The sequence below is a fragment of the Anabrus simplex genome, chromosome 5, assembly GCF_040414725.1.
Source record: "Anabrus simplex isolate iqAnaSimp1 chromosome 5, ASM4041472v1, whole genome shotgun sequence".
Taxonomy (NCBI): domain Eukaryota; kingdom Metazoa; phylum Arthropoda; class Insecta; order Orthoptera; family Tettigoniidae; genus Anabrus; species Anabrus simplex.
In genome coordinates, this window is record NC_090269.1 from 19,089,388 (window position 1) to 19,114,857 (window position 25,470).

General features: G+C 38.2%; 1 protein-coding gene across 1 annotated transcript in view; it reads right to left on the minus strand.

Annotated features, from left to right (window-relative positions):
• The window catches only part of Taf1 (TATA-box binding protein associated factor 1), a 320,423-nt gene that overhangs the window by 223,253 nt on the left and 71,700 nt on the right, over nucleotides 1-25,470 (minus strand). Inside the window, exon 3 of the mRNA XM_067146785.2 lies at nucleotides 11,749-12,095. Coding sequence (XP_067002886.1) covers nucleotides 11,749-12,095 — 347 coding nt within the window. The remainder of the gene's footprint in view (nucleotides 1-11,748; nucleotides 12,096-25,470) is intronic.

Here is a 25,470-nt window from a genome sequence, read left to right on the forward strand (position 1 = left end):
GTAGTAACTATTGGAGCTCAGTCTCCTAGGATTTATATTAGTGGAGCAAACATGCTCTTATAGTAGTGTACATGTTCAAATATATAATGCTCATACCTTATATGTTACCTTGTTATTGTACCCAATTTTTGGTTTATAGTCTGCTGTTGTTATCAGAGCTGATGAGCTCATGTGTTGTTGTTTGTTCCAAATCTTCAATAAATCAAATTTTAAAATTAAAAAAAGGGAAAGAAATAAAAATTTCAAGATTTAGTGCTTTGACTTATGCTCTGGTCATTTCCTTGTCCGCCCATTCACCCTGGCACCTTCTTACACCTCTTAATAATAATTATTATAATTATCCTATAATAATAACAACAACAACAACAACAACAACCACCACTGCAACCTCCAGAATTTGAACACGAAATATGGCACAATCGAAAAAGTAACTGATTTCCGATATCTCAGAGAAATTGTAATATCAACAGGAAAAGAAAAGAAGGCCCTCGAGGTCTGCATCCAGAAAATCAAGAGAGCCCTCGGCCGAATGCAAAATATTTACAACAAACAATGCCTCTCAATCTTCACCAAAAGTCGACATTACAACACCGTTATCAAATGTGAAATACTATACGCGAGTGAAACACTGGATCTAGATATACTGAAAGAGGAACATAAAATCATCAGAAAATTCTCGGCCCAAAAGTGACTGACGAGGGATACCAACTGCAGTCTCGTACAAAAACCGAGGAGCTCTCAAACATTGCAGCTGACATCAGAAAAAGACGCCTGAAATTTTATGGACATATTATTTATTTATTTATTATTTATTAATGCCTTTTTTTCAGTGGCGAAGTTAGGGCTCGAGGCCCTCTCTTCCACTTAACCACATACTAATCAAAACCATACACAAAGTTATGAGATATTTAAAATAGTTAAAACCAAACAAAAAATTAATAGAATTGAGAGCAATTTTAAATACATTACTAAGTTAATAATAAAACTAATTAAAAGTAAGAACTCTTAATAATGACTTATCCTCAGGCGCGCACACATTCATACTTCAACCATTCAGTTAGCTGTCCTCAGCAGGTAGTCTCGGCAGGTGACCTTAAACCTTTGTAAAGAGCTAGTTTCTCTGACCTGAGCTGGCAGGGAATTCCATAATCTGGTGCCGGTCACTACAAACGATCTATTAATTTTATTTGTGCGGTGCACTGGAATAGAAAGAGTGGATCTGGAACGTGTATTTAAGTTGTGAAATGATGATAGAAAGGTGAATTTAGAAGAAATATACAGTGGCTGACTTTCCGCTAGTACTCTAAATACCATCGTTAAAATGTGTAGCTGCCGACGTTTATCAGGCTTCAGCCATGAGAGAGCCTTATAGTATGGAGTAATGTGAACATCGTACCCAATATTGTAAATAAATCGCACGCAGGAATTCAGTGCTCGTTGAAGTTTAAGTGTTTCTTCTCTTGTCATATCAACTAGAACAACGTCACAATAATCAAGAATAGGGAGAACCAGTGTCTGTATTAGTTTGGCCTTAAGCTCAAATGGAAATACATCCCTTTGCCGTTTAAGAGGGTGTAGCGCTCCAAAAATCTTTTTACAGATGATTTTCGTGTGATCAGACCAATCAAGTGTTTCATTCATAATTACGCCCAGATTTTTAACTGTTTTATTGTAGTGAATAATGTTACCATTCAGTAGGATAGGCGGGATTGCAATATTGTTTGAGCAGTTCAGTAATTTTCGTGTTCCTATTATGATTGCCTGAGATTTTGTGGCGTTTAGTATAAGAGAATTTCGTTGTGCATATATACTGAGTCGTCGGAGGTCATTGTTAATATCTTGTATTGTTTCATCTAAGTCTGAAGTCTTGCAGTGTCGATAAATCTGAAGATCGTCAGCATAGAGGTGATGTGTGTTATTTCCTGTCACCGATGATATGTCATTGATATAAATACAGAAAAGTAAGGGCCCTAGAATACTGCCCTGTGGGGCACCACTAAGTTTCATTTTCCATTTAGAGACCTTGTCGTTTACTGTTACACGCTGTTGACGGTTACTCAAATAAGAACTAAAAAACTTAAGCGCAGCCAGGTCAAAATTTAGTAGTTCCATTTTCTTTATCATAGTCTGAATGTCTATAGTGTCAAAGGCGCTACTGAAGTCAAGAAGGATAAGTATAGTAAGCAGTCGTTTGTCCATAGCATTTCTAATGTCTTCAGTAACCTTCAAAAGTGCTGTCGCGGTACTGTGCCCCTTCTTAAATCCAGACTGCAAAGGGTCCAAAAGAGCATTTTTATTTAGGTACTCCAGAACCTGCTCGTATACTAAACGTTCGAAGGCTTTAGAAAGCGCAGGGAGTATGGACACCGGACGATAGTCAGAGGGTGATTGTGGGTCTAAACTCTTAGGTACCGGTATAATATTGGCTGTTTTCCAAACAGTTGGGAAAGTTCCGTTTAGTAAACAAACGTTCAGTATGTGCGTCAGTATAGGCAGGACAGCACCCATAATGTTATGTATAAAAGCAATAGGAATATCGTCTACACCTGTGGCCTTTGATTTAATCGAGTACAAAGCCTTTTTAACCTGATTTTCTGTGACACTGTGAAATGTGAATGGTGGATTGGCTGGAGGGGAGGGCGGTGAGACGGTACAGTTAATTGGGGTAGGTTGAATATTTATTCTACTAAAGTAATCGTTCAGTTCGTCAAGTGGAATGTCAGGAGTTGTCTGTCTCTGTTGATGTTTTCCTATTCCCAGAGCTCTCAGTTGGTCCCAAGCACGATTAGAATTTATGTTGTTAGCTAAATTCCGGAAATATGCACATTTTTTATTTCTGATTAATTGCTTTGTGCGATTTCTTAAGATCCGGTAAGATTCGAAGTCTGCGTCATCTAGGGTATGCTTATAATGTCGAAATAAAGAGTCACGGTGGGCCATCATTCTCTTGGTTTCATCATCTAGCCATGGACAAGAAGGGCGAGAAACCTTTATTCGACGTTTGGGGGCATGTCTGTCATATAAGTTCTTTACCATCGTATTAAACAAGTTAACTTTAGCGTCAGTATCATTTAGACTCCGTATATCGTCCCACGGTAGTTGATAAGCGTCATATTTCAAGTAATCCAAGTTTAAGTCCTTCGTATTTCTGACAGTTATGTACTTGGGTTTGTATTTAGGCACTTTGAGGGAATAGGATAAATATATAAGGTCGTGGGTCGAAATGGATGGTACAGGGATTTGTCCATGGGTTATTACTTTACCTGGGTTGTTCGTTATAATGAGATCTATGAGTGTGTGTGATAAACGGTTTGTTGCATACACGTGGTTCGTGGGTTGTAGTGGGAGAATGGTCATGTTACAGGTACTAAACAAATCTACTAATCGTTTACTGTCATGAGTCGTATTAAGTAGTTTACAGTTAAAGTCACCCATAATGATTATGTGTTCATAAATAGCCTGGAAGTCTAGTAAAGACGTTTCGAATTCGGTCATATCAGTTACACCAGGCGGTTTGTATATGACAGAAAACATCACTTTTTGTCTGTTGATATTTACTTCAACGAACATGAATTCCGGCCGTGTTCGTACACCCTGGGAAGAAGTACATACCACTCGGCTCTGTAGATCGTTTCTACAGTAAATCGCTGTCCCGCCACCACGCCTTCCGTCCGACCGATCGAAGCGTATTAGATCATATCGATCGATATCAACCATGGAGGAAGGGATGCTAGGAGACAGCCAGGTTTCAGAGATGCAAAGTATATGTAAATTATTTTCCGTTAGTATTGCTTGAATTTCGTCGTAGTGCGCCGGAAGAGAAAGAGCATTTACATGGCAACACTGTAGACTGTAAGAAGAGGACGACAATGCATGTTTCAACAGAGTACCGGTACTTGCTGAGAAGGGAGAGACCGAGAGTGAGGGATTATTGATATTGTCACTGCCAAGGTCAGGTCCAGGTGCACAATAACTGTCTAGCTGAATACTAAGAATTCCAACAAGTAGATTATAAGATAACAATACATGCTATTTAGAAGAAGGAAACTCACCTCGACTTCCTGGAGAATGAGACAGCTAACAATCACTTGCCGGCATTTACACACACATTCACACATTCTTAAAAACACTATAATAATAACAACAATAATAATTACAAGAAACATAGTTGTTAACGTTTATCCCACTAAAACTTTAAAGATTTCAAATCCGCATTCGTGGTAATAATCTTCTTAGTGCCGTCTGGAAGCAGAACTACAATACGACCATCTAGTGTCCACACATTTCTCATGCCGAATCTGTCCCGAGCAGAATTTAAAATTGCCTTACGTGTTCTTGTCAGCGATTCAGTGATCAGGATTTTCGTGCCTTTTAGCTTGCGCTTAGCACCCCACACGCGTTCACGTTCCCAGTAGCGAGTGAACTTGACGATAATCGGCCGCTTACCCGCTGTTAGTACCTCTGCTGCTGTCCTCTGAGGCTTTCCAATTCGGTGGATTCTATCGATCCCTTCCATGGGCACTTCCAACTCTAGATGTTTGGAGAATACGTCCTTCACTTTTCTGTAAATGTCTTCATTTGGTTCCTCGGCGATACCATGTATGAGCAAACAGTTTCTTCTACTGTACTGCTCTGCCTCATCCAGTAGCTCGTCATGTTCCTCCAGTTTATGTTGAAGATCATTTAGTTCATCTCTAAGCGACTTGAGTTCACTGGTTATCGCTGACCTAAATTCCATGAATTCCTGCCTCAAGGAAGCTAGGGAATTACCAGCAGGGTTGGTTGTGCTGGAGCCTTGGGAGCCATCAACAAGTTCTAGGCGTGCCTCGAACCTGTTCATAGCTGCTTCAAATTTATCCAGTCTTTCGTGTGCACCTTTGACTGAAGGCATCTTCCAACGTACACTAGTTACTAGTTACAACTTAACACCACTTTTCACACAACTTACGGACTATATATGCTGTTTTAAATGCAGTTAGCGCGGGATAAACACGGAGCACACTCACAGCGTCACCTCAAAGTCCGGCAACAGAAAACAGCAAAACAAATAGGTAAACATCGGAAATCCACCAAGACCTGGAAAAATCAAGAACCAAAGTGGGCGATATTGCAGACCGAACCTGCTACAGAACGAAAATCAACAAGTGGGAAGTAGAGTCAGAGAGAAACTACAAGAAGAAGACAGGAGCCAAATGGATAGAAGAATAAAGAACCACGATGAGAGAAAAATTGAAGGCTGCCTGGCAAAGAAGGAAATGCACAACTTCGAAGTGAGCTTTGCGTGATCAGTTTCCTGATCTTCTTCGCATAATAATATTATTATTATGATTATTGTACCGAAAGGTACACCTGCCCTGTTCATTTAAATGAAGCGCCTTGGAGAATGCCATCTAAAATCTAAAAGTTGCAACAATTAATTCAAGAAGTTTGGACATTTCCCTACAGATTTCTCTACTATACACTTATGTTATGCCCTCTGGTGTGAAGATTAACTGTTAAAATTGTAAAGTAATTTTGTATTCTAAGGTTTCCTAAACTGAACTGATTATTCTTTGTTTCCGGTGTGTTAAACTTTACAACACTTCTATCTCTTCCCGCCAACTTAAGATGTTGGCCAATAGAAAATTTTGTATATTGATTTTTCCTCCAATCAAACGCTTCTGGTGTTTATTTGATTAACCAATTAGAATTGAGGTGGGTCGGGCATTAGCCCAGAGTTTTCTGGAACCTTCCTCTCGGGTATAAAAGCTGACTTATTTTCAACCAGGTTGTCTTATTTCATCGCTCCAGTCTAGTGTGCGTGTTTATAAAGGATGCGGGGTGCCTCGTCCATCATCAAGTAGTTGATCAGCTCACAGTAATGGCAGTTCTGGCTTAACTAAGTGTTAGTCTTTGAAAGCTCGAGGGGAAGGTTTCCAATCTTTAACAATGTAACTCTAATTTTCTAAAATGTAAATTCCAAAATTCAAATGTAAATTTCAAAAAAGCTGAAGGAACTTAACCAAAATAAGGGAATAGAGAGTGAGCTACCCTCTCGTGTTCTATCAACTTGATTTTGAAGTGACTATGATTTTGTAAACTTTCTCAGTTTGTAACCTTTGTAACTTAAATATTTTCTCCATCTAGTCACCTCAGTAGTATAGGCTTAGCCTTTGTAACTTCGGGCCATTAGCTCAAAAAGAGTTTTAAGCTTTTCATCTCAATTTTCAAGGAGCACAAGTATCCGCCTCCTTACCATTTTGATTTTTGAGCCAGTAACTTTAACCTGTCGTTTTTACAAACGCCTGGTAGAATGGATACTCGATACCCCTGTTAAACTCTTTTCATTCTTTTCATGTAAAGATGTTAGACTGTTGATCTTTTAAAATAGTGAATACTGTTCTATTTTGTAAACGTAGGATGTGGCTTTGATAGGCCTGGACATTTCTGGAAATAGGTTCCTAAGTTGTAAATTTTATAGAGCCAGGACGCTCTGTCTACTAATGTAAAGGTTTAATGGTGCCTTTGAAAGGCTGTAATGTTATAAGGTTTGGAGAGTAGTCTCCTAGATAAACTTGTAGAGCAAAGATGCTCTTACTAATGGTGTAAAAGAAATTGGGAGATCCGTCTCCTTGATTTTTGATTAAATGGAGGAGTAGTGCTCAAGTAACATTTGTAAATTGGGAGCTTTAAGCTCAGAATGTTCACTGGCAATTTGTTGATTATTCTGATTTTTCCAACATTTTACCTAAGCTAACAAGCTAGTTCTGTACCTGGATTGTTGGTTTCCTAGCAAAGTGTAAAATTTAAAACTTGAAAAGAAACCAAAAGACAGCAAAGAAAGAAATATAGCTCTAATTTTAAAGTTTTAAATTAATCTTTTGATTGTCTTATATCGACCCATTCATCTTTATCTACCACGGAATCACGGTAACAAGGGTACAGATCTCTCCACATGGTTATGAGGGTGTTTAGGGGTTGTAGTAAGGATGTAAAAGAGAGTGCATATAAGTCTCTGGTAAGACCCCAACTAGAGTATGGTTCCAGTGTATGGGACCCTCACCAGGATTACCTGATTCAAGAACTGGAAAAAATCCAAAGAAAAGCAGCTCGATTTGTTCTGGGTGATTTCCGACAAAAGAGTAGCGTTACAAAAATGTTGCAATGTTTGGGTTGGGAAGAATTGAGAGAAAGAAGAAGAGCTGCTCGACTAAGTGGTATGTAATACCAATATAATGGTCCGTTATTGGACATTATAAATTTTCCAGCTAACTCATTCTTGGTTGCCTGTGTTTCGCCCTCGTGTGCTAAGTTAGGCTCCTCAGTTGGGACTTAGCACACCACCCAAGACGCAAGGCTAGTGCATACCGTGGAGGCCACTGCATAGGCTATTTGAAGCCACCAGCAGTGCCAATGCACTATGAGAGCTATGTCTCATTTTCAAAAATAGATGCCTGCCTGGCCATCAAATGATGTAGATGTTGATTCCCATAGGGAACCTAAAATATGTGTCCTGAATGAGTAAATTTATAATACCAATATAATGGTCCGTTATTGGACATTATAAATTTTCCAGCTAACTCATTCTTGGTTGCCTGCGTTTCGCCCTCGTGTGCTAAGTTAGGCTCGTCAGTTGGGACTTAGCACACCACCCAAGACGCAAGGCTAGTGCATACCGTGGAGGCCACTGCATAGGCTATTTGAAGCCACCAGCAGTGCCAATGCATTATGAGAGCTATGTCTCATTTTCAAAAATAGATGCCTGCCTGGCCATCAAATGATGTAGATGTTGATTCCCATAGGGAACCTAAAATATTTGTCCTGAATGAGTAAATTTATAATACCAATATGAAGATAGTTGGAATTCAAGAGGACAAACTGGGGCAAATATTCATTTATAGAAAGGGGAGTTAGGGATTGGAATAACTTACCAAGGGAGATGTTCAATAAATTTCCAATTTCTTTGAAATCATTTAGGAAAAGGCTAGGGTGCAACAGATAGGGAATCTGCCACCTGGGCGACTGCCCTAAATGCAGATCAGTATGATTGATTGATTGATTGATTGATTGATTTTTTTTTTTTTACATCATTATGCCCTACTCAGGAGCACAGTTGAACTTGCTTAGCTGATGTGTTGGCCTTCTTTTCCTCCCAAAATCTCTTCATCCTCTCGCTGAACTTCTTCCTTCGTTCTTCTGTCCAAGTTATAGTAGCTCTGGTGTTGGATTTATCTTCAAAGTGGTGATTGTCAATTTTGGTTCTGAATTTACATCTGTCCTGTACAATGTCTTCTGAGATGTTGATTTCCTGGAGATCTGTTTCAATTTCATAAAGCCAGCTGTTCTTAGTTTTTAATGAGAGGGCCAGGTTGAGAATTCTTTTAGTTAGCATGTTAGTGTTCATTCTGATAATGTGTCCATAAAATTTCAATCGTCTTTTCCGAAAAGTGTGAGAGATTTTTTCAGAATGACAATATATCTCCTGGGATGATTTTTTTCTCCATATTCCATCTATACAAACTGAGCCAAAAAAATTTTTGTAAAATTTTCCTTTCTTGTTTCTCAATGTCTTTGGTTAAAGAACTGCCACCAATGATTAAGGTTTCTGAGGCATATAACGCTTCAGTTTTGATCACTGTAATATAGTGTCTGAGTTTTGCATTCCGAGATATTGATTTTTTATTATACCTGTTCCAAGTGATCCTGTATGCTTTCTGTAATTTGGAAATTCTTTCTTTATTTGCTTCGCGGTTTAAACCAGAGGGCTGAATAATTTCTCCCAAATATTTAAATTATTATTATTATTATTATTATTATTATTATTATTATTATTATTATTATTATTACAGAGGTGCCAACTTTTGGAGTGAGTTATCAGTCATCATCATCATCATAGGCATTTATTCATCAGCGAATATGCAGTATATAAATACAATGTCATTTGGACATATTAACTGTGTCGTCTCAGATGGCTGAACAGTCGGATTCTGGATGCACAGATTTTATTGCAGTGACAGCACACACTAGTAGTTGCAGCAGATGGTTGTGCAAGAATGCCATCCCTCACATTCGCTCGTTCTTTCCTGCAGTTCCTCCTCTCAGCTTCTAATCTTCTCCTATCTTTTTCTAGATGTTAAACTCCATTGTATACAATGCTACGCCATTTGGGCTTATCCTCGGCTGTAGTTTCCCAGTTGATCGTATCAATATGACATCTTTTAAGATTATACTTTAGAACATCCTTATATCGTTTAAGCTGCCCTCCATGGTTACGTTGGCCCTCAAAACGTTTTACGAGTCAAATCCAATGCACCTCGTTTGCCCTTTCCAACAGCAATCTATTCTAAAGTATGCACAATAAAATTTGCTCATTACCTGTTAATTCTGTGATAATCGATCATGCGATTAGCGATACATTTACTGGCCGAATTTCAAACACTGCATCTCGTATTACCAGCTACTATCGAAAGTCAAATCCGATTTGACGTCAGAAAGCGAAACCAAGCGCGGATATTCAAAATTTGTACAATAACATTGTTCATCCGTACAACCGTAAAACACACTCAAAATCCATATATTTTATGGAAAAACCGGAATACTTGGCAGGTATGAAAAAGTATAATGCCTAAACAAATAATTAAGGCTCAGAAAAGAAAACCACCAATTCTGAGAAAGTTTTCCTCAAAGAAGAGGTCTTGACCCACCTGCAGCTACTGTGGAGAGGTAGGACTTTGGGACCAAATGGTGAAAGGGCATATAATATGCCCAAAACGTAGGGTTCAGCATGAATAACTGATATTCCTGTCTTATGCTGGCTGTGATTAATGATCATTAATGTATGTGATAATTTTTGTAAAGTGAAATAGTGTTGCCAATTAGTTGTCTTCATTTTTATTTTTTTATTTTTTACACCTTGCTTTACATCACACCGACACAGATAGGTCTTATGGCGACGATGGGATAGGAAAGGCCTAGGAGTGGGAAGGAATCAGGCGTGGCCTTAATTAAGGTACAGCTCTAGCATTTGCCAAGTGTGAAAATAGGAAACCACGGAAAAGCACCTTCAGGGCTGCAGACAGTGGAGCCCAAACCCACTATCCCCCAGATGCAAGCTCACAGCTGCACGCCCCTAACCGCACAACCAATTCGCCCGGCAGGATAGTTGTCTTCAGTGACCTTCTGCAAGTCATGAAACCTCAGAGACTTAGCATCGATAGATAGATCTCCACGAAAAAATATGTCTGTAGATAATACCTGTTGGTAATATTCTTTAAAAAAATCGACGTCATAATACCAGTGAACATAAAAATGTAAATGCCAGTGTAACTTCTAAATAGTTTAGTAGTTATTTGTGTCATAAAGCAGCCAAATTTTTAAACAGCTAAAGTTATGAAATCTGAAGTTCCAACATTACATGCTAATTTAAGGCCTTAATTTCTTTCGGAGGCATTCGATTCAATTACATGATATTAGTTAGATATTATGGAACACGACAGTACTTTTATCTCAATACCCGACATGTGGTCCCTTTTCATATGCACGCACACATTTGTTAAAAACTCAATATTTAAGTTTAGGTATACCCAGAGATTGCACTGGGCCATACATTACTTGTAAGTAATGAAATCAATCCTGAAATTAATAACAGACTAAGTAAAGGTACAACATTTTATCATCAAGGCAGAGAGCTTTTATGGGATGACAAAGTGCCCAAGAGAATAAAATTAACATTATATATTTCATACCAATTGTAACATATGGACTAGAAATGCTGTTAACTAATAAGAGACAAGATAGTAAGATCCAAGCAGTAGAAATTAAATTTTTAAGAACATCGGTTAAAAAGACAAGAAGAGATAGAATTCAAAATATTAAAATCAGAGAAGAGCTAAATATCGAACCGTTAGTACAGAACATGCAGAAAGCAAGACTGAGATGGTTCAGACATGTAAAAAGAATGGGAAAGGAACGGGTAGCAAGAAGGGAATTAGAAAGAGAAGTTAAAGGAAAGAGACCAGTTGGAGGACCGAGAAGAAGGTGGATGGATCAGATTTAGAAGGACATTAGAGAAGCTGGATTAGATGTGGTGGAAGTAATGGAGCAGGAAAAGTGGAAGGACAGAAAGGAGTGGAGGAGGCTTGTTAACCACACCGGGCAACTGGAGTGGGACATTGATGATGATGATGATGACGATGATGATGATGATCTTGTTGAGGATGACAATACAGATTAATTATGAGTAATGATAACAGAGATATTCAATAATTTAGTTTTTCCATGCCATGTCTATCAACGCCAAAAACCACTGCCAAAGAAATATTGTTCAAATGCCAAGGCAACAAGTTAAATGGCGATGATGGTCCTTCCTGTCGCAATTACTCTTTAACGTACAAAACCGTGTGATAATCAACTGAAATTGATCAGGATGATAATGAAGGTAAACAATAAAATGAGAAGGGAAACGTAACAAAAAATAATACAAGAAAAGTTAATCCTAAAAAGAGGTGAAAACAAAAGACTTCCATGACCTTGGATGTCCTAATATTGCCAAACTGCAAGAAAACTAAATGCGGTGGCTTACAATGTCCTAGAACTGATCAACAATAACACTACTGTACAGTAAACGCTATTAAGTGAGAGGTACTCTCTTTTTGGCTACCACTCATCTCTGCTAAATGGCATTACCACCGCAACAGTATAAACATTAACCTGTCAACAACCGGTTCAGTGAATTGTAAGCACTTTCCTACATAATTTGAAACCACATACCTTATCAATACGAAAGTCAGGAAACAATTCAGTGACATCAACATTAGCATATTTGGAAGGTAACATTGCAGCAAGGGGTGTCTCCAATTTCTTTTTTCTCGCCTCAATTGATGCTGCATCTTCAAGAGGGTGGCCATCTTTATCTGTCCCTAACAATGGTGGAGGTGGAGGCATCAGCTGGGTGTCAGATTTCAATCCAGTGCCTTCATCATCAGCATCATAATCTGTACCATCTTCAGTCTTAATGGCTGAGGACTGTAATACTGATTTGAAATCAGCATAATCATCATCAGCCAATTCATTGATATCTGAGTAATCCACTGCTGATGGTGACTTAATATCATAATCTGAAAATATACAGAAATTTCTGTAAAGGCAGCATACAATAATTGCATGTGTAACAGTACAACAATGAATATGAAACACTACTTGCTGAAGATGTGATATGGTGAAGGGATGAATTAATTTTATTTATGTATCTGACCCAAGATATTTGAGTTTGCCAAATGACAGAATAGCAAACAACTTTTTCTTAATACACGCAGAGTTAAAGAGAGTAATTGGAGAACAATTACACAGAATCAATCTACAAACAGATACAGGCTGCAGAAGCAAAAGGTTACAAATTACAAACTATGTACGCCATACAGGTAGTGTTGCACTATGGAGAGAGAATGATTTTGTAATTGTACTCCTTGCACCAAACAAGAGACCTGTCACAAAAATCTGCCGTAGATTATAAGACTAAAGGAAAACGGAGATGGAAGATCCATATATGGTCTCCTTTTCGTTACAACATTGGCACACTGAGAGACAGAGCAACTGTTATTTATTGAGATGTACTGTCAACAATGAGGACTCAATAATGGAACTTTTTTCAGGTAATCTAAAATAATTATAATGGCCATTCTGGATACAATAATTCTATCCAACTGACATCTAATATGAAAAACTTGGCGTACATCTATATACACTCACCGGAAATAAAAAAGCGAAACACTACATATTTCAGACAAATGTTAATGTTAGTCCGTTTAAAACATGGTAAAAATCAAATATTATGATATTATAACACTATGGAAATGTATCATAAGTTACTTAGCCCATTTGAGAAGTTTCAGCGCAATAACTGATAAAGATTGTTGATCATGACAATCATAACAGTCCGCCAACACGAATCTGGAAATGTCGAAACCTGGAGCTTTGCACAGTTTCATACGCAGTCCATCTGTCCACATATTTTCAACACATTTCCATTGCCTCAGTAACAGGTATTACCACCTCTAGCTGTACTTAAAACTGTGATTCGATCAGGCATGCTCAGGATGCAATCTCAAATGTTCTCTAGTGGTATGAGCTCCCATCTACTTGGAGCACACCCTGAAGTTGAACCAGTGTGACAGAGGAATGACTCTAAGCACGTATCCCAAGTATATCCCAGACATGTTATGTGTGGTTTAGACTGGAACTACGAGCAGGCCATGCCAAGCGCTCAATTCTCACTTCATCCAGGTACTCTACAAAAACGGCAACATGTAGGCAAGCATTGTCATGCATCAGGATAAAGTTCTTGCCGATGACAGGTGTAAAAGGCACCACGTGATCCACTAAAATCTCCTCGATGTACCAGAGGGCTGTTAGACTTCCATTCTCCATGTAAAGAATGATTCTGCTGAAACTTCTGAAATGGGCTAATTAACTTACGATGCATTGCTATATTGTTGCAATGTCATTACATTTAATTTATAAAACTAACATTAACTAACATTAAATTTTGTCTGAAATACATAGTGTTTCGCTTTTTTGCTTGTGAGTGTATATAAAATAAAGAGTTTTGTCTCTACATTGCTCAGAATTAAAAGAGAATGGTATTTCTGTACTGTTCATGTCCAATTTTTTTATTTTCTGTCATTTCTGTCTTTCTATATGTATGTGTATCACTCTAAACTTAATTCCTCTAAAATCTTAGAAAGCAAAAACAATCTTTGTACTACAGTAAGAATGAGCTAATTCAAAACTGGTTTTAAATACAGGATTTTTTTAACAATCTGCTTTATGACACACAGGCACAGATAGGTTTTATGGCAATGATGGGATGGGAAAAAGCTAGGAGTTGGAACAAAGCGGCCGTGGCCTTAAATAAGTTACAGCCCCAGCATTTGCCTGGTGTGAAAATGGGAAACCACGGAAAAACAACTTCAGGGCTGCCGACGGTGGGGTTCGAACCCAGTAACACCTGGATGCAAGCTCACAGCTGCGCACCTCTAACCGCATGGCCAGGTCACCCAGTTATTCAATTCTTAAAGTTTATTCATGTTACCATTCTGACTTCATACTTATTTCAAGCTCAACTATATTGTCCGTCATTTACTAAGGATGTCAAATGAAGTTTAATTTATTGCACACTGAAAAAGAGTAAGCAGGAAAAAAGATAGGTAACAGTGTTACTGTGTGGCAATATACTGCCTTACATGCATCTACCTGATTGAGCTTCAGCATAAAACAAGCATAGAGTATGCAAATAGAGTAGTTGAGTAGGATTTACACTGAAGAGAAGTCCGGCTCCATGCTAAATGGTTAGCGTGCTGGCCTTTGGCCATAGGGGTCCCAGGTTTGATTTGAGAATTTTAACCATCATTGGTTAATTTCCCTGGCACAGGGCTGGGTGTATGTGTTGTCTTCATCATCATTTCAACCTCATCATCACGCGCAAGGCACCTACAGGCTTCAAATAAAAAGACCTGCACCTGGCGAGCTGAATCCGTCCTGGGATCTCACAGCACTAAAAGCCATACGCCATTTCATTTCACTGAAGAGAACCCACATTACTTACATCATCTGGGTGTTGCCATAAGCTTCAAAAATAAATGGTGTCAAATTTCTCTATGGGAAAATTAAATAATCATAAGTATGACTTATATGTCTCTCGGTCGTGGCCATCCATCCGTACTTTACATCACAGCCTGCATGGTTGTTAGATTACACTTCCATCACACATTTTGTTACATGACACTGTTTTCATTACACTAATTTTCGGATGACCCCCAGCTCTAAGACATATCTACGTCAAAATCTTTGTACTCTGCAAGAAGTTAACAAGGGACAACTCTTGATGACGACAATGATGATGATGATGATGATGATGATGATGATTGTCGTTTAAAGGGGCCTAACAGCTAGGTCATAGGCCCCTAATGGTACAAGGTGTAACAAAATGCAAATTAAAACTTCAAAATGTACCCACTGACTAGAATCTAAAACGAATGGTGATGAGAAAATGGCATAGAATCTCAAGGATAATTTATAAAATCACCTATTCAATACTTTCCACATTTAATGTGGTTTGAACCAACATGAATTTATGTAGACTTATAAGGTCAGGTACATGTATCACCCATTATTTGGGCATCTTCAGCCTGTAGACAACCTTTAGGTCAAAGTTTGGGACCTTTTTAACCATATATAGTATAATATACGAACGTTAATAATCTCTTAAGACTAACATGCCAGGATAATAATTTTTAAAATGTGAACAAAACATAACTGTGGGTAACATAAATTAATGGTGTTTTAACACAATTAAAACTTGTCGGTCCTATTCAATCTAACTTAAAAATATGTCCAAAACTAAAATGGATCTTCTTCCTCTATGATAAAATGATCGTGAAAAAAAAAAAATCAGTGGATACAATTTACAATGTCTAAATTACTGTGCTTATTATTTAAAGGGGTCCAAAATCTAGATCGCCAGTCAGAGAGGCTCAGATGGTTGAAGTGCTGGCCTTCTGACCCCAACTTGGCAGGTTCAATCCTGGTTCAGTCCAGTGGTATTTGAAGGTGCTCAAACTTCTGTGACACCTCGGTGTCTCCGAAAACCGTAAAAGTAGTTAGTGGGACATAAAGCAAAATAACATTAAAACTAAATCTAGATCAACCCTTCACAATGGTACCAATCGCTAGTAAAGCAGAACCATGGTATTACTCCTACAGTGGTACTAATCACAGGTAACGTAGACTCATGGTGTTTCTCGCATGGTGGTACTAATCACAGGTAATGTAGACCCATGGTATGTCACACACAATAGCACTACTCACAGGTAACACAAACCCCTACTGTTTCGCACATAAGGGCACAACTCACAAGCAACGCAGACCCATGGTGTTCCCCACATAGTGGGACTAATCACGGGTGCCGGTATTCCCGTGGTGTTCCTCACATGGTGGAACTAATCACAAGTCATGCATACTCACATGTCGCTCATATAGTGATAATGACCATAGGCAATTCAGACCCACGGTGTATCACACATTATGGTAACGCCCACAGGCAACACAAACCCATAATGTTCCTCAAGTAATAATACTGCAAATCAATGGTTTTCCTCACACAGTGGTACTAATCATGGGCACCAGCCAAACCCGTGGTGTTTCTCTCTTAGCAGTATTAACCGCAGGCCATGTAGACTCATGGTGTTTCTCATAAAGTGGTACTACTCATAGGCAACACAGTCACATTCTGAACACAGCGGAACACACATGATGACCTTTATCACAAGTAACACTCAGACCCACGGTGTTCTCACACAATGTTACTGCTCCTACATAACGTAGACCTATGGTTTTCCTTGCAAGGTGATACTAGTCGCAATTAAGGTCAACCTATAGTGCTCCGTACGTAATGGTACTAATCACAAGTGATCTCATGGTTCTAATGTCATCATCCCTTGGACACCCCTTCTAGTCGTCTCTTACAAAGGGCAGGGATACCGTGGATGTAGTCTTCATCTGCGTTCCTCACCCACACGGAATAAGAGCAACTCTATTGGGACATCTAACACTACTTCCTCTTTGAGATATCAAAGATTACTGGATTTAAAATCCTTTTTCAAGGAAATAGTTAAGTTTCTCCAGCAGCATATAAAAAATCAAATTTGAAGCAATTATAATGCTAGAAAACCTGAAAAAAGATTGGTTGAACCCCAAAGAGGAGTACAAAATGAGGTATCAGTGCAATCAATGAACTTGAAGATATTGTTAACTGTGGCAAGATATACAAATAAAAGCAAATTAATATAATTATTTTGTTCCAGCAGAAACTTGTTTAAAGCAAATAGCATTTTAGTTCAAGTTTGATGTTTTTAACAGATAATTTATCCAAATTGTTATATTTTAATTTTTCTCATCATCTGTATAATTGTGAGTTTTATGTGCATTATTTTAATATAAGTTATATTAGGACAATCACACAGTTTCAGGTTCATGACTTGATATGTAATGAAAAGTTAATTTTGCCACATAAGTCTGGATCATGAAATGAGGATTTAAGTCCAGTACCATCTCTGAGATACTAGCAAGCTGCACTTCACCAAATACAGTGGCATTCACTGCAAAGTTGCCCAGCCAGCAAAGAAATCGATATAACATGCCTGCAACTGGAAATGTTAGCTTTGTAATGATTCGAATTCCCACACTTTCAGTTATAAGCATGTGTCTGTCTAATCTCAAAAGATGTTGGAAATGTTCTCTTCTACTTACACATTTGTCATCATTCTATGAAATTTGCTTTGATCATCTGAAATTGTATCCATTTCTTTCACAATATTTTATTTCAGTTCTTCTAAATTAGGATTTTGTTCCATAACCTTTATTTTTCAAATTCCCCCTACAAAGAGATCTGGGGACTGTGAGATATATAATCTTTTATTAATGGCCCAAATTTCCAAAAAATGTTATGAATAAATTTAATTATTTTACAGCCTTATACACAGAGGCAAAATCCAGACAAACATTCAATATTCATAAGGTGTCAAAATGTAGCTCACTGTCTCTTGCATTGATAAGATTTTCATAAATTATACATCATATACATTCTCTTCATCAGAAATCATCAAAGTCTAGCTTAATTACAACATCAAAGAATAAAAATCAATATAACAATTTTCACTTGTTTAGCTTTTAGTTCTTTAAATTTAAATTATCCAGGTGTGAAAATGGGAAACCATGGAAAACCATCTTCAGGGCTGCTGACAGTTGGGTTTGACACACTATCTTCCAAATGCAAGCTCACAGCTGCACGCCCCTAACCGCACGGTCAACTTGCTCAGTGAAAAAAGTTGCAGCAAGTATGACATAAAAATTAGAATTTCCAAAACTATAATGATGTCTGTAGATAAGAAACTTAACTGTAGGTAGGCAATACGAAACTGGAACAGATGGATTATTTCAAGTACTTAATATGTGTATTTTTCCTGGGTGATAGTATATTAAGAGAAATCAACTCAAGGTATACCAAAAGCTAATGTTGTGAGTTTACAGTAGAGATCAACGGTATTTTGTGAAAAAGAAATTGATTCTTGATGAAATTATCTTCACGTTGGTCTGTAAGATGGGTGAAAGTGAAAGAATACAGTAAATTATCAGTTATTTGGGCTAATAAAGGGGAGAACGTGCACCAAAAACCGAAAAACACAGATAATCCAATTCAATGAAAATTAGTGGAATACCTTGACTTTCTCTGTACACATCGTAACAATGATGGCAACTTCTTCCCCCACCCCTTTTTCCATGTTGGACCACATTCGTAGTAGTGCGACATTAATTCTTTATGTTGCTGTTGTTGATTGGGTCATGAGTTATACTAGTTTGATGCAGGCCTCCATACCACCCTATCCTATGCTAACCTTTTCATTTCAATGTAACTACTACCGCACATCATACATCTACACTAATCAGTTTGTCATATTTATACCTTGGTCTACCCCTATCGTTCTTACCACCTACACTTCCCTTAAAAACCAACTGAACAAGTCCTGGGTGTCTTAAGATGTCCTTCCATTCTATCCCTTCCTTTGGTCAAATTTTGCCAAACAATTCTCCTCTCACCAATTTGATACAGTTTTTCTTCATTCGTGATTTGGTCTATCCTTCTCACCTTCAGCATTCTTCTCTAACATCATATTTCAAAAGCTCCTATTCTCTTTCTTTCTGAGCTGCTTATCGTCCATGTTTTGCTTCTTTTTACTTCCTATATTGATGTTCGAACCAAGCAAATTTCTTTCCTTAAGAAAGATCTTCCTTCCTTGTGCTAGTTAGCATTTTATGTGCTTCTTACTTCTGCCATCATTAGTCATTCTTCTACCGAAGTAACAATATTCATCTATTCACCTTAAGACTTCATTTCCTAATTATTTTCTGCATCATCTGACTTTATTTGAATGTACTCCATTACTTTTATTTTGAATTTATTTATTTCCATCTTGTACTCCTTCTCCAAGAGGATACAATTTAGCCATTTCTCCAGATCTGCAGACTCAGATAAAATAAAAATATCATAAGAAAATCTTCGAGTTATGATTTTTTCTGTATCGCGATTGACATGTCTAAAGCATTTGATAGGGTGGATCATGGGAGACTACTGGCAAAAATGAGTGCAATTGGACTAGACAAAAGAGTGACTGAATGGGTTGCTATATTTCTAGAAAATAGATCTCAGAGAGTTAGAGTAGGTGAAGCTTTATCTGACCCTGTAATAGTTGAGAGGCGAGTTCCTCAGGGCAGTGTTATCGGACCTTTATGTTTTCTTATATATATAAATGATATGAGTAAAGGAGTGGAATCGGAGGTAAGGCTTTTTGCGGATGATGTTATTCTCTATAGAGTGATAAATAAGTTACAAGATTGTGAGCAACTGCAACGTGACCTCGAAAATGTTGTGAGATGAACAGCAGGCAATGGTATGTTGATAAATGGGGCTAAAAGTCAGGTTGTGAGTTTCACAAATAGGAAAAGTCCTCTCAGTTTTAATTACTGCGTTGATGGGGTGAAAGTTCCTTTTGGGGATCATTGTAGGTATCTGGGTGTTAATATACGGAAAGATCTTCATTGGGGTAATCACATAAATGGGATTGTAAATAAAGGGTACAGATCTCTGCACATGGTTATGAGGGTGTTTAGGGGTTGTAGTAAGGATGTAAAGGAGAGGGCATATAAGTCTCTGGTAAGACCCCAACTAGAGTATGGTTCCAGTGTATGGGACCCTCACCAGGATTACCTGATTCAAGAACTGGGAAAAATCCAAAGAAAAGCAGCTCGATTTGTTCTGGGTGATTTCCGACAAAAGAGTAGCGTTACAAAAATGTTGCAAAGTTTGGGTTGGGAAGAATTGAGAGAAAGAAGAAGAGCTGCTCGACTAGGCGGGCAATAATTCCATTGTGGAGATTTATCTCCCATATGCAGTTATCAGACTGTGCCTCATAAATAGTCGTGAAATTAAATCTTTACTCTTGACAGAAACAAAATTACTCAAAGATTTCCCTGAAACAAGATAAAAAGTACTTGTATTGCCTATAAATAAAACAAATAAGTTCTAAATTAAATACCAGATTAAACACTACTGGTCTACTATGTACCATATAGAGAGCCAGACATCTCTTCTTTCAATGGAACATATCTCTTTCTGGAATCACCAATGCTTTCTTTTTGTCAGTTTTCTACAATGTTTCCTTTGGTCTGCTCATCAACTTCATTATCAAAAATTGAAAGGATGGCTATTTCCTCTGACAAGTACAAGTGTAGACTGAACTTGTTTAAAGCCGCATTGGAAATCAACTTGTCAACTTTCTCGTAATCTTTTAAGGTCTTTATAAAAAAATCTTGATTCGGCGCTTTTATCGCCAAACTACATCCAAGCCAGGGCTTCACATAAACTGCCACAATGAATAAACAAACATCTTGTAAAGCTTGTTTGTCCTTAGCGCTCATTTTAAATGGGACTTCAGTAAACACATTTTTAAGGAGTAAATAGCTCTTGCCATCCATCGTGCTTGATGCATTGCACCAGGAGGTCTGATTTTTATTTTATTTTTAATGTCTCCACCCAGAAAAACAATAGCGAGCTTTACATTTTCACTCCCAGTTTCTTTCAGCCTTATGCATGCCCCATACCAGATTTTTCTGGACGTTTCGACAGTGGTTGTAATAGGCCATAAATACTTTGTATTTATACAGCTACTGAAAAGTCATAGAACGACAATATTAGCAATAGATTTCTCCTAACACTTTCCCAAAACTTGAAAGAACTTGGCGTGATAAATGTCTTTCAATGAAACTTATCTCCACTATATTCATAAAAAAAGACTCGTCATCACTGCCTAAAATTTCTAAAATATAATCTTCTGCTATGCTGCCGTGCACCGATCTCCGAAGACAGCTGTGAAAAAAAAAAACACAAGGCACACAATTATCGTCAAAAAACGGTAAGGCGATTTATGAATCGTCCATCGTCTGAACAAAGCATGTCAACAATGTTGGACTGAACTCGGAAGTGAACAAGAGCGCATTGCTTTAAATCCAAATTAACTCGTGTTTGGGACAGCAGGAGAAATATTGACATCCGAGTTAACTCGGGCATGGGATGGAAAAGGTTAATGAGCTTGCGATAATCATCTTGTACAGTCGATTTTGCCAGTTAAAAAACGTCACCAATTCTATAATATTTGCCTCACAGAGATGTTGTTGGACAAAATTAGTGCACGGTTCGATGGCACTAGCATTAATATTCTTCCAGTTGTCTCTAAACTTTCTAAACAGCAGAATATCAGGACTGCTAGTGATTTGTTGGATCTTTGATTCAAACACACTTTTGAGCAGAGTAACAACTCCCTTTCTAATTTTTGCTCTAAAAGCACACAAGCTCCGTTCAAGTGTCCTGTATTAGATGCTGTTGTATCACAGCACATTATTTGTACCTTATCGTCCAGGTTCCAGTCATGAAGGGCATTTGACACTGCTTTCGCTTGCTCTTTGCCAGAAGAGTTGTCTAACTTCGGCACAGCAAGAAGTTGTTCTTCCTCGTCGTATGAAATAATAATTGGTAGGCGTTCTTCTTTAGAACTTCTTACATCCAGAGCAGGTAACAATTTTCCATCCCAATGAACAGTAACTACTTTGGGCACGTTATTCTGAAAATCGGATTTAATGGATCTCGCTCTATCTTTTTTTCATTTGTGTTCGAATGCGTTGATGGAAGATTTGTTGATCGGTAATTGTCAGAACTAAGACCAAGTGCTTCTACTACAGACTGAATTATATAAACAGAATCTCTGATGCTTAGTTGACATCTGTCTAAAGTTGCAACTAATTCAGATGTGATAAAATGTTTTCTTGCTCTTCTTGTCGACGAAGCTAAAGAACTTAACAGATTGAGATGTGGATGGCAGAGATTCTTCCAGGCTTTCTTCAGAGCTTGTAGATTGTTCTTCTATGTCTTCATGTATATCAAAGGTCTGTAAACTTGCAGATTCCAATGAGCTCGCGGAAGGCATTTGCTTTAGTCTTTTTTTATCTTCTGCGAGTTTTCTCAGCCTTGCCCTTTCTTCAATTTCAGCCAACTTTTTGTCAACACCCGCTAGGCACCCTGGACTCTCTTTGCTTTTGAAAACATATTTTATCTTCTTCGATTTTTATTCTTTCAAGAGCAACAGCTTGTGCGATATCGAATAAATTATCTAATTCAAGTTGAAAGTTCTCTTCACGGCGGCTATATACATCCTGAATCTTCTTGCTATTTTTTTTGCAGTTCTCGCCAGACCTGATAGAGACCCACTAACTTCTTAACACAATTAGGCACAGCTCTGGTAGGTATACTAGCCTTTTCCCATATATTGCACTCTTGAATGACAAGATTTGCGCTTTCACTAACAGTCAACTTAACCTCACGTATGTTGAAAAATAGAAGTGCGAGAACTTGACGATTAGGCGGTAATTTTGCGCCTGTTATTTGGTGATTTACTTCACCAACCAAGAAAATGCTTTTTTTATTGCTCCTTAGTTCCACTGACATCTTTGAAATATAAAACAATCCGTGCTAGTTACCCGATAAATGAAAACTAAGTGGCAATAACATTGACAGCGTGCCACTCTTGTGACGCAACTTGTATGGACATGTTTGCGCGCGAGTTGGCACGGGTTGCACTGTTCCAAATCAGGAAAAAAAAAATTGTTTTCGGGTGTTTTAGGCCCAAATGAATAAAACAATAACCTACGCATTGCAAAATTAAAACTTTGAAAAATAAGGGACACCCTAGTGGGTATGTTATACCTGCTCACACTTCACACCACAGCAGTCGAATGTACCTTTAAAAATTAACGATCATGACTGTTTTAAAGGGCATAGCAATGAGGTTTGGTGATTCCACATTATTAATATTCTGATTATGAAATCTGGGCTATGATTTCAAATCCTATAAATATCGCATTAAGTGCATTTGAATTTTAGTACTTTACATCACGAACACAAAAATGTAAAAAAAAATTGTGTCGATACCTACATTAGGCCAGGCTTTATGGTTTCCATACTGGTGTTTCATATTGCAGACAATCTGCACAAGTAAATTTACATTTCAGTAGAAAGTTCTCTCCGTGCAATCCTGTAAATGAGTCCCGGGCCAACCTTCTACTCCTAGTCCCATCGCATCCCGCTCAAATCGCATACAAGCCTCTCACTGGTCGGCTGGGACTAAAAGAACTACAGCTCCGTAGCTAGTCTCCGACATGAAAATGTAAAAGATGATGCTGACACATAAATGTACACCTAGTTTTATGGTTAAAAATAGGAGAGGATTTCCACCAATCAATACTTATTTATTGTATATATTAAACTACAGGACCGGTTTCGACCTCATATTCAAGGTCATCTTCAGCTGAACCATACATACATATTTATATAATGAAGCTTTGATTAAGATTGTGGTGTTGAAGGAATGCCATATGATGATGATGTACATTTAGTTACATACAAATGGGGCACGTCTTAGTGTGAACTGGCGTATATGTCATTCTGTACAATATTGCAACTGTATGTCTAAAATGTTGAAGGTCTTAAAACTAGTGTATAAAACACGTCTTTTCCTAAACTAACTTATATATATGTACAAGATAAAAACAATATATAAAAACACTTCATGCATATGAACATTCGTTCTTGCTTGGTGGTCAATACATCGACTAACTTCCGTATTTAAGTCTTATTCACAGTTGTACACTTCAGCTGCTATTCTTAGAGTTTGTAAAATTGCATGGATAAAAGTTTTGTCTTCCTGTGCGTATGTGAGATAAAACACTTTCAATTTTAAAAAAGGTGCCAAATGTATGGATGAAATTCAAGTAAAATATGTTCCGCTCTGCTGTGTGTGTTGCCCTTTTATTAGAACCAATTCATGTTGTCTTTTTGGCGTCCGTAAATTTGGATGACATTGGTTTCAAAGTAGTGGCTCCTTTCCCATTTGTAGCTGTGCAATGATGTTATGTTTGTTGTTGTTGGTGTAGCTGAGTTGTGTTTGACATGCGAGCTTGTAATGTACTACTTCGTGTTCTTCTTGGGCTTATACTCAAGAACATTTTAGACATACAGTTGCAATATTGTACAGAATGACATATACGCCAGTTCACACTAAGACGTGCCCCATTTGTATGTAACTAAATGTACATCATCATCATATGGCATTCCTTCAACACCACAATCTTAATCAAAGCTTCATTATATAAATATGTATGTATGGTTCAGCTGAAGATGACCTTGAATATGAGGTCGAAACCGGTCCTGTAGTTTAATATATACAATAAATAAGTATTGATTGGTGGAAATCCTCTCCTATTTTTAATTGTGCAATTGTCAATACGGAAATGAAGATTATAGATTACGATAGTTTTATGGTTTCGCAACTGCTATAACATAATACAAACAATCTACACAAGTAAATTTACATTTCACTAATCACTGGCCAACCTTCTGTTCTGAGTAATCTTAGTCCTACTTTTAGTTCCACCACGTCCTGCTCATATTGCATGCAAGCGTCTCATTGATCGGTAGGGACTTAAAGAACTACAACTCCATAGTTAGTCCTTCCTTGAAGGGTTACTCATCCCAAGGAGCAGTTCAGTCTCACACAGTTAAGCAAGACGTGCAGAGAGGACTACGTACATTATAAAGCACTCGCAATGCCTCGCAGATGCGTTAGACAACCTATCCACCAAATTACAGCATTTGACAGAGGCCGTATTTTGGGACTACATGAGGCTGGTTGGCCTTATTGTGCAATTGCCAGGCATCTGGGCCATTCAGATGTCACAGTGGCCCAATGTTGGACTCAATGGGTACATGAGGGCACCCAATCATGTCGTGCAGGTTCGGGTCGACCAAGAAACATCCCCCCGAAGGAGGACCGTCCTATGGTGCACCAAGCAATGCAAGATCCCCTAACTTCGGCACCCACCATCTGCGAACATGTACTGGAGACTCTACAACATCCTGTGCGTTCCCGCACAGTGTCTCGACGACTCGAATCCACCAGATTGGGGTCCTACCGCCCCATGCGTCGGTTGCCATTGACACCAGAACACGAACACCTGCGTTTGGAGTGGTGCCTTGCCCGGGAGGCATGGACAGTGGATGACTGGCATCGCATCATGTTCAATGATGAGTCCCGCTTCTCCATAACCTCCGATGACCATCGTGTTCGGGTTTGGCGGTATCAAAGGAAGAGGGAAGATCCTGCCCACATTATGGAAAGACATACTTGGCATCATGGTATGGGGAGCCATGGGATATGCATTCAGGTCACCTCTAATAGTGCTTTGGCAGACTTTGACGGCACAGCGATACATCCGCACGTCCTATCCCTTATGGCCCAACAAGATAATGCACATTAACACACAGCACGTGTG